The following is a 10,337-nucleotide window of genomic DNA, read 5'->3' as shown; positions in this document are numbered from 1 at the left end:
CAAGGGCATTAAATAAGGGAGCAAATCAAGAGGGAAACAGGTGAAGGGCATTAATCAATAACGAGGGTAACGAGAGGATGGGAACAAAGGAGACAGGAAAGAGAGTATGGAAGGCCATAAGAACAATAATTGCCTCTCTCCACACAAAACATGAGGTTCTGTCATGATCCTGCCACTACACAGGCAGTGGATCCTCATTACAAGCAAGATCAAATAAAATACATTTATGATCACTAACATTAACATCTTCAATGCAAACAGCGCCAATGTTTAAACCATGAGAGAAAACCAAATCAAGCGTATGGCTTTTACCATGCGTAGGACCAGAGACATGTTGGATTAAATTGAACACATCATCGTCATGATCTGACTGTGAGGGTTTTACACAGGACTTTATTGTTTGGCATCGCTACAGTCATCTAGACCCGTAATTAGGGTTATTACCTGCACATGTCTCCCAATCACGGGGGCCTATTTAAGAGACTCTGTTTCTGTCCTTCATTGCTTGGTATTGTTGATGTTAGTCATCGCTAGTCTCCAGCTTCTGTGGATTTATATTATTTCTCTTGAGTTCTTTCCCCGAGAAGTCTTTTGTCTTTGTTTTGATTTATGTTATTTTTCCCTGTGGATGCTATTTTGCCTTGAAGATATTTTCTTCCTGTGGAAATAAATCTTACATGTTTTCCTCTACGTAAGTGTCTGCTTGTTAGATTGTATCTACACCCTGTGGCTCAGTGGTACTTTACTCAATTGCTATCCCAAACAACCCGGGTTAGGGCCTCAGCCTGACAGAATAACCAAGCCAACAACAGGGAGACCCACACAAAGTCTTGGCTATGGTGGTTCAACACGACACAATAGTAAGACGACACAAGTCTGCTCTAGCACAACAAGACAGTTTGATGACGGAACACTCAAATCATTTCGGATCTATTATCATCTGTTCGTCAGATCTTTGAGCGACTGCCTGCAACATCTGCAACTACCCCATCAGCAGCAGTTGATTCTGTAGATCCTCCAAGGCCTATTCCTCTAACGGAACCCCGCCAACCCCACCACAGCGCTTCTCTGGAGATCTTAGATCATGTGTCGGATTCCTCACCCAGTGTACCCTCACGTTTGAACTGCAGCCGACATCATCAGACCAAGCCAAGATAGCATATATAATCACTCTCCTCTCAGACAAGGCACTTTCCTGGGCAACATCTGTGTGGAAGACCCATGTTGTGCAAACTTTTCAAAATTTGAAGAGGAGTTCAAACGAGTATTTGACCATCCGCTCAGTGGTCGACAAGCCTCAGGAAGACTCCTGAATCTACAACAAGGCCGTGGTAGCGTTGCCGAATATGCCATTCAAACACTAGCAGCAGGAAGTGGTTGGAATGACGAGGCTCTGATGGTGTGCTTCCTAAACGGATTGTCAGAGGTGATTAAGGATGAATTAGCCTTCCGAGAACCAGCAAGCAACCTCCGGTTGATACTGATAGACCGTGCAACACAGCTGGATAACCGTCTGAGAGAGAGAAACCGTGTTCGTCTTGCTTTCCATAATCCACCTACTGATGTTACCAATGTTCCCGAGCCACCAGTGCTTCAAGAACCCCCAGAGCCCATGCAGTTAGGGAGGACCCGGCTCTCTCCCTCAGAACGAGATCGTCGCATGAGGGAGCACTGCTGCATTTATTGTGGCCGACTCAGCCATTTTTGTTCAACTTGCCCTGAAACCTCGGGAAACGATCAGCCCCGTGCAGGAAAGGAAGGACTGTAACGGGAGTCACACGTTCAGATCCACCATTCAACGCTGGACTTTTCCTTCCTGTCACCCTCAACTAGGGAAACCACAGCCATGAACTACATGCTTTTATTGATTTCGGCGCAGCTAGGAATTTCATTGATGCTACTCTGGTCAACGGTATGGTCGATATTCCGACACTCTCCCTGAGCTTCAAAGGCATTCTCGGGGGGGGTCCCGAATGCGTCCTAAGGTGACAAAAGCCATGTGGCACCAGGAACAGGGAGAGATTCAAAGTCTACCAAAGAATGTCTCTTTCTCCCCTCTTGCCACCTTAGAAAGGCTTAAAGTGTAAATAATTGTTTCTACCGTTTATGTTTGTTCCCATGATATGCTAGCCTCACCATGATATCAAAGGCATAGGTGTTACACAGTAACTAGGCTCATAATCGTGTTCTTGTACAAATTATGGGTCAATGTTCTAATAACCCTATCATGTTTCAGACATAAAGGTTCCCCTTTTCCTTCTTTAGATGATGGTGTATAGCACAGTAATGTATTGTATACCATACTCGTTTTATTTTCATCTAAGAATATTACAGTGCCAAAACTTCCAGGTGACCATAAATGCAAATGAGCTGTTGAGCCGGACAAAGGAACATTTCCCGCTCAAAAATCAGCTCACTACATTGGATCGCCCACTCGGGAGGGGCGTGACGCCCTCAGGGTTAAAACATCTGTGCACGGAAGAAAATGCGCTCGTTGCTGTTCCTTCAATATCTCGAGACCTGTCTCCTCCCTGGAGACAGCCCTTTTCCGGCAGTTTGCTTCGGCTAAATTCGTACTTCCTTCGGCAGCCAATCCGGTTCTCAGGGAGAACCCAACGGACTCACCGCTCGTTTTAAACGCATCAGGACTTCCATCAGCGCAGACCAGAACATGTCCCAGCACATCTAAAAGCCAATGCAAGTATCTGGTCTATTTATAAATAGCTGCGCATAAGTTTTACCCCTTTCAATAAGGAGATTGTCCTTGATGGTTTATGCAGATGTGAATTGCTGAGGTAATACTGCCACTCCTACTTTGTCTATTACTTTCATTCTTTACTGCTTTTACGTTCCATGGGTGTTTGTCTAATTGTTCATCATTGTTTAGTTAGTTGGTTTATTTCCCCTTTGTCTCGTGTTTATTAAAATCCCCAAAAGTACATTTGAACTTAATCTGTTATTTGCACCACATGCTCGAAGTCAATGAAACTAAGATATTAACGTTACCTACGTTTTAGTATATTACTATTTCAGTGATATAAACTGTACGAACCTAGGAAGTATTAATTTGTCCTGATCAGAAAATTAAGACTATTTAGATGTTCGTAAGGCAGTAATCCCTTTTTGAGAATTGAGTGGGAAATCTATAACTATAGTTTGCAGGACAAACGAAATAGTCTGATAACTTAAACAATTCTATAGAGGTTACTTGTACTAAATTAAACATTTTTCCTTATCCGTAAAATTGAGATTTAATATGAACGACCAGCAGATTATATTCATAAATCAATGAATATTCAATCCATTTGAGTTGGATTTTTCCCCAAGACTCATTGTCGCTACAAGCCCCAGGGAAAGTTACTCACCTCACCTCAATGCTTGGGCTTACCACGGACAAACACCATGAGAAACTAAGTTTTCACCTCATTCAATCCCCTGAATTCCCCATGATCTTAGGCCACCCCTGGCTCCTCCAACACAGCCCACACGTTGACTGGAGCAATGGTACCATAATCAACTGGAGCCCCACTTGTCAGACTGCTTGCTTATCACAAACTCTTCCAAAACATGTCATTGAGTCTCAAGAAACCCCAGATATCTCCTGAGTCACATCCCAGTACCATCATCTCAAGACTGTGTTTTGTAAAAAAAGAGCTACTTCTCTGCCACCTCACCGACCATATGACTGCGCCATCGACTTACTTCCGGATAGCTACCCTCCAAGGGGCAGAATATTTTCTTTGTCATCCCGAGCATCTGGCCATGGATAAATACATCAAGGAGTCTCTCGCAGCCGGCATATTCCGCCCCTCCACCTCCCCTGCAGGCGCTGGATTCTTTGTGGGTAAGAAGGTTGGTGGTCTCAGGCCATGTATCGATTATCGAGGCTTAAACTAGATTAAAGTCAGAAACCGCAATCCCTTATCTCTGATGGCCACAGCGTTCGAAATTTTACAAGGGGCACCCGTCTTCACTAAACTTGACTTGCACAACGCAAACTACCTTTACGTCAAACCCGAGAAGTGTGAATTCCATCTCACCAAGGTTAAATTTTTGGGATTCATAGTCCAACCTGGTCACATAAGGATGGATCATTTAAAAGTTCAAGCCATTGTGGATTGGACTACCCTGTCATCGGTAAAAGAGGTGCAACGTTTTCTTGGCTTCGCCAATTTTTACCGCAAGTTCATACTGAACTTCAGCACTGTGGCTGCTCCTCTAACAACTCTCACCAAGGGGAACCTAGGGAGCTTTGTCTGGGGCTCCTCAGCTGAGTCTGCATTCAACCACCTCAAGAGACTGTTTACATCTGCTCCGGTTCTGATCATCCCGAGCCTGGATAAACACTTCAATGTGTAGGTCGATTCCTCTGACGTGGGTGTTGGAGCAGTGCTGTCTCAGAGGGGAGAGGACGGCAAGCTGCACCCATGTACCTTTCTATCCCACCGTCTCACAACCACGGAGAGGAAATATCACATAGGGGATAGGGTGGTTACCAGCTGTCAAACTGGCACTGTAAGAATGGAGGCATTGGCTTGAGGGCGCCAAATACCCGTTTCAAGTACTCACTGACCACAAAAACCTTGAATACATTCAACAGGCCATGCGACTCAATCCACGTCAAGCCCGTTGATCGCTATTCTTCAACCGCTTCCACTTGACACTGTCTTATCGCCCTGGGTCAAAGAACCTGAAGCCAGATACACTGTCCTGTATCTATGCCAAATCTCCTCATGAGGATTCTCTTCAATCCATAATCCCGAGTACCAAGATCATTGCTCCCATCAGGTGGGATCTGTCACAAGGTTAAACAAACACATTCCCAAAAACCAGACCCAGGAGGAGGGCTTATCAACCGTTTGTTTGTTCCCAAGACTGTATGATCACAGGTATTACTATGGGGACATTCCTCAAGACTCACTTGTCACCCGGGCATTGGCACACCCTCGAATTTCTCCAGAGGTGGTTCTGGTGGCCTACTATTAAAGAGGATGTCATCACATTTGATAAAGCCTGTCCCACCTGCAACCAGAACAAGGTATCTCACCGCCTACCCCAAGGACTGTTGCATCCCCTCCCCATACCTCGTAGACCCTGGTCCCATCTCTCTGTGGACTTCATCACTGGTCTTCCACCCTCCCACGGCAAAACCACTATCATGGTTATAGTGGATAGGTTCTCTAAAGCCGCCCGGTTCATCCCCCTACCCAAGCTTCCCACAGCCAAAGAAACTGCCAAATTAATTGTGGAACATGTCTTCCGAGTATTCGGCATCCCTCAGGACATCGTCTCGGACAGAGGTCCCCAGTTCTCTTCACGTTTCTGGAAAGCTTTCTGTCAATCCCTGGAACAACCGCTAGCCTGTCCTCGGGATTCCACCTGGAGTCTAAAGGACAAACAGAGAGACTCAATCAGGACCTCGAGACCACCCTTCGGTGCATGGCAGCTAGAAATCCATCCTCATGGTCTTAGTTCGTAATGTGGGCAGAGTACGCTCATAACACTGAAGTCGTCCGCCACTGGCATGTCACCATTTGAGTGTCAATTCCGTTATTCCCCCCCTCTGTTTCCCAAGCAAGAAGCAGAAGTGGATGTTCCCTCCGCCCAACAGTGGGTCAGGCATTGCCGTCGGGTGTGGAGAAGGGCTCGCCTCACACTATATCAGCTGCACGCCAACCGCAGACGCAGAATGCCCCCTACTCTACGTGCCGGCATAAGAGTGTGTCTCTCCACCAAGAACATTCCTATGAAGCAGGAGTCTCGCAAGCTGTCTCAAAAGTTAATCTGGCCTTTCAAGATTCCCAGGGAAGTTAACCCAGTCTCTTATAGACTATACTTACCAAGATCTCTGAGAATTAATCCCACCTTTCATGTCTCGCTGCTAAAACCTGTAATAACGTATCCTTTTCTCGCACCAGGCAAACATCCTCCTCCTCCCAGGATCATTGATGGCTAACCAGCCTACACTGTCCGGCGAATTCTGGATACCCGCCTAGTTTGCGGTTCCCGGCAGTATTTGGTGGATTGGGAAGGCTATGGTCCTGAGTGCTCCTGGGTTCCAGCCAAAGACATCCTCGATCCAAAACTGGTTCGAGAATACCACGCTCTCCACCCCAGTCGTCTTGATGGGAATGTCAGGAGCCGATCTTAGAGGAGGGGGTCCTGTGAGGGTTTTACACAGGACTCTATTGTTTGGCCACTAGAAGGCACTATCGGGTCCAGCATCGCTGCAGTCATGTCTCCCAATTACAGGGGGCCTATTTAAGAGACTCTCCTTCAGTGCTTGGTTATTGTTGATGTTAGTCATCGCTAGTCTCCAGCTCCTGTGGATTTATATTATTTCTCGAGTTCTTTCCCCGAGAAGTCTTTTGTCTTTGTTTTGATCTATTTTTCCCTGTGGATGCTATTTTGCCTTGAAGAGTATTTTCTTCCTGTGGAAATAAATCTTACATGTTTTCGTCAACGTAAGTGTCTGCTTGTTAGATTGTAACAACACCCTGTGGCTCAGTGGTACTTTACTCGATCGCTATCCCAACGACCCGGGTTCGGCCCTCGATCTGACACTGACACGTTTCTTACATTTACATTTTGTAACTTAAGCACCCAAATACAGGCACAATGTTGTGCAAACTATGATCTTTTAAATCTTAAAAATATAAAGTGAATAAATTAATCTTAATCAGTGTTTTATAAGACACTATAAGATCCATGCATAATCAAATATGATTAATTTATTATTAAATAAACATTCAGAACAATAACTGCATAGTATCAGCTACTCCTGCTGATTAGTTCTTTCTTTACCCTGTTTCAGTTCAGTACTGATGGAGTAACTGAATAATAAAAGGTTTTATTTCGAGATCGACCGGTTCACTGAAAAGAACCTGCAAAAGAATGATAAGTTCGCGAACCGGATATCACTATCCAAAGTGAGGCTGCCTCCACTAGTTGTGCAAGCCCAGGCACCTTTCATCCCCTGTCTCCGCCCTTTGCTCGAAAAGCCGACCCAAGCGAGAGGCTGCCTTTCCTTTTCTCCACAATCTACCAAGCCCACTCTCCTTTCACTCTGCTTGAACCGCAAACACAGCAAGCTGAAGGTGTTTGTCATGACAAATTACTTCTAAACAGGAAACTAAACCTAAGAACAACATTTAAAGGTTTTAGTCAGTGTATTGGCAGATAAAAGAGATTTGAAGGGATTTAAGCGCCACAGTCACGCAAACTCTTTCAGCAGAATTGATCTGTAAATAGTTCACATTGACCTTCTCCACAGATGTTGGCGGGTTATATTGCGTATCTGTATGTTATATGTATGCATTTTTGTTTGATCATTCGTTTCCAGATGAGACTGCTGTTAGCTTGCTGCAGATGGGACAAGATTGTTCAAGACGCTGTTATCTGTAAACAATGTTGGCCGTGCTTGCTAGATCACTGTATTCTGAATGGTTTGCATTTGCGTTTGAAATATGTCACAGTTGTTACACGAACAATTAGAAAACGCATTAGCAAAATCATTCCATAGTGGGATTCAAAATACATTTACTGAAAATGTACAGCCTATCTATTTTTGTGTTCGTTCTGAGTGTAATGATTGGGCGAATGTTATTTTGGTCCTACACCTTTCACAGACGATATACTGTATAATTATAAAAATGTCATTAGACCACTTTACTTATTGATTGCTTTTAGAATGTTAATAGATTACCAACCACCGTTAAAAAAAAATTTGGGACAGGATCACCTATTCTGCCTTTAAATGAGCCACCCACTTGTCTCTATGACATTGTGCTGCAAAGATATGCACCTGGTTCGTTTATAAAGGCAGTCTATGGGATCAGTTGCTAGGTTGCTGTAAATGTTTGCGATAGAGTAAATATATAGTTTATTTATAAGGCATAGACAGTATAAGGTATATTTGCATATGATTTAATTGGTTTAAAAAATGTGAGGACACATTGCATGATCAAAAACTTCGAACAATGCTTCCCTTAAAATAAAACAAATGTGAGCTATCAAATTTAAAATTGACCCTTCGTGTTATAACTGTAACTGTGATATTCAAATGGTCTAATGAGGCTGAATCATTTAAATGTGGTCTGTGCTACGCTCAGGTGGCTTTATTATAGGCTGATTACAATTCTTTTTTCCTGCTCCAATATGCTCCAAATGGTTAGATTCCTCAAAGTCTACGTACAGCTGGATCTTTTGACAATGGTAGGCAAAGTTAAAACAAGTTTGTCAATAGGTTTAGTTTTTCTGTAAATCAATGACAAAGTGAAGTGATTTATCTTTAATAAACCAATAAAATTTTACGTATCTGAATAACTGAGATAGACTTTATATTTGTAAATACCAAAATACCTTCCAGAAGAGATTAATTTGAAGGTACTTGTGTGGTTGATTTATCACTACTGCTTTCATAAGCAAACTTAAAGCCCAATTAGCTCCTGAAGTTGCCTTGATTTAAATATTCATGCTCTTTGTTTAACTGACTACTTTATATCAGTATGATCTGTGGTGACTCCCTAAACAAACAAAGTGAGAAAATAAATATATAATAAGGACAATAAGTGAGCTGGAGCGGGGGTCTTAAAACATCAAAGACTCCACTATCTCTGTGGCATGTAAACAGCTAGTGCTTTTCGTGCATCGTAGAGCCCTATTTAATGATGCTATGGAAGATTGCCACAGCGACAAGCATCCTGCAATAAATAAAATTAACAAACATTTCTGTAGGGTCTGTTCAAAGGGAAAGGGAGCCCAATGTTTTTTGTCCCGATAAGTGGTCTATACATCTTTCCTGCTTCTTCCTGATTAGTCTAATCCAGTGAGAAGTGTGTGCCGGGGTTCTGATTGAGTCAGTCACTGCGGCCCCTGAGGGTAACCCTCCTGATAAGTGCCTTTACCTTTCACCTCCACAGCCCCATGCACACACTGCTCTAATCTCATTTGGACCAGGAAGACATGCTCTGGCACGGGGAGCAGCGATTAGCATCCATTCAGCTTAAGAACTTTCTCTTTTTCACACACACAAAGTACTCTACAGACCTGCTCTACAGTGCTTAGCGAGGGAGAGAGAGAGAGAGAGAGAGAGAGAGAGAGAGAGAGAGAGAGATGGTTTGTGATTTCACTTTATTTGGAGCATTTTATCTGGCAGCCTGTGAATAGATGTGACCTAACCAATGAATGCTGACATAAACAGTCAGTTTATTAAGCTCTGAAAACACATGACATAATTTAATCCTCTAAAAAAATATTTTTATAGCTCACATAGGCTATCAACATAGTCCCAGACAGAATGACAACTGTTTGTTTTTTTTCCAAAATACTTCATTTTAAATATCTTCTGTCAGCATAGACATTTTACAAAAATGTATGAGTTGATATAACCGTGAGCAAAATTAAATGCATTTGATGTGCAACCTGAAAGAAAGAGTGTTTTTACTCACCTGAGAGTGTCTGGGAAGCTAAAGTTATTTCTGACATCAGTTCTCTGAGAAATATACCCTTGTGACTATTTTAAGGTAAAATGCTCTATCATTTGAAAGCAAACACTGGATGCATGTCATTGCATCTTATAGTGCATATAATAAACATTTGTCATTGTAAATGTTTCATGAATTCCTGGGCTAATTTCTACAATTGAACTTCCACATTGAAATTATGTTTTTACAGCACTGCAGTGATCAAAGCTCTGAAACAGTTAATTGTTGCTTCAGGGTCATTTCATTGCTCTGTGTTCCTGACAGGAGATCCATGTGACAGGATCTGAATGAGACAAGTGACATCTGGACCCACAAACCAGTCACAGGGGTCTCAGACCATTGACTGGGGTTTAGGCTTTCATCATCTAGGTAATATGCTGCAAACCAAAGGATGATTGACAGCTTGTCAACCTGCATGTCAGTTTGTGTCATGAAGACCAATGTTGTCAATAAACAAGATCCTGGCACTACTGCTTAGCCAACATCAGTTAATAATGCAGTCATTGATGTATGGAGATAACACACAGTATAACGGGGTAACCAGTTTTACTTTGTAATATTTTATTATTTATTTGTTTTGCTTCTGGTGCACATGCAGAGCTGTGTATGCTGTGTACTAAATGTATTAGTAAATGCTGAAATGAACATAAATTAAGATTAAAAAATGCTGTATAAGTACTGTTTAATGTAAATTCATGCTATACAGTATTATTGTAATGCATTAACCAATTGCTAACAAATAGAAGCTTCTTGTAAAGTGTCACTCACTTTATTAATCAGCCAATGCTGAAATGCGTTTTTTTTCTAGTGCAGAAGAAGCATTACCATCTTACCTTTTTTTATTTACCTTTT

The 10,337-nt window shown here is 42.6% G+C and overlaps 1 protein-coding gene across 1 annotated transcript; it reads left to right on the top strand.

Annotated features, from left to right (window-relative positions):
• Positions 1-3,762: 3,762 nt before the first annotated feature.
• LOC306896750 (uncharacterized protein) lies at positions 3,763-4,359 on the top strand (the record flags this gene model as incomplete). Its single annotated transcript, XM_079461017.1, has 2 exons — positions 3,763-3,844; positions 3,941-4,359. 2 exons carry the CDS (start codon positions 3,763-3,765, stop codon positions 4,357-4,359), a joined length of 501 nt encoding a protein of 166 aa, XP_079317143.1.
• Positions 4,360-10,337: the final 5,978 nt, after the last annotated feature.

Source organism: Barbatula barbatula (genome assembly GCF_947034865.1).
Source record: "Barbatula barbatula genome assembly, chromosome: 7".
In the NCBI taxonomy this organism is placed as follows: Eukaryota; Metazoa; Chordata; class Actinopteri; order Cypriniformes; family Nemacheilidae; genus Barbatula; species Barbatula barbatula.
This window is presented reverse-complemented; position numbering and strand designations above follow the sequence as displayed.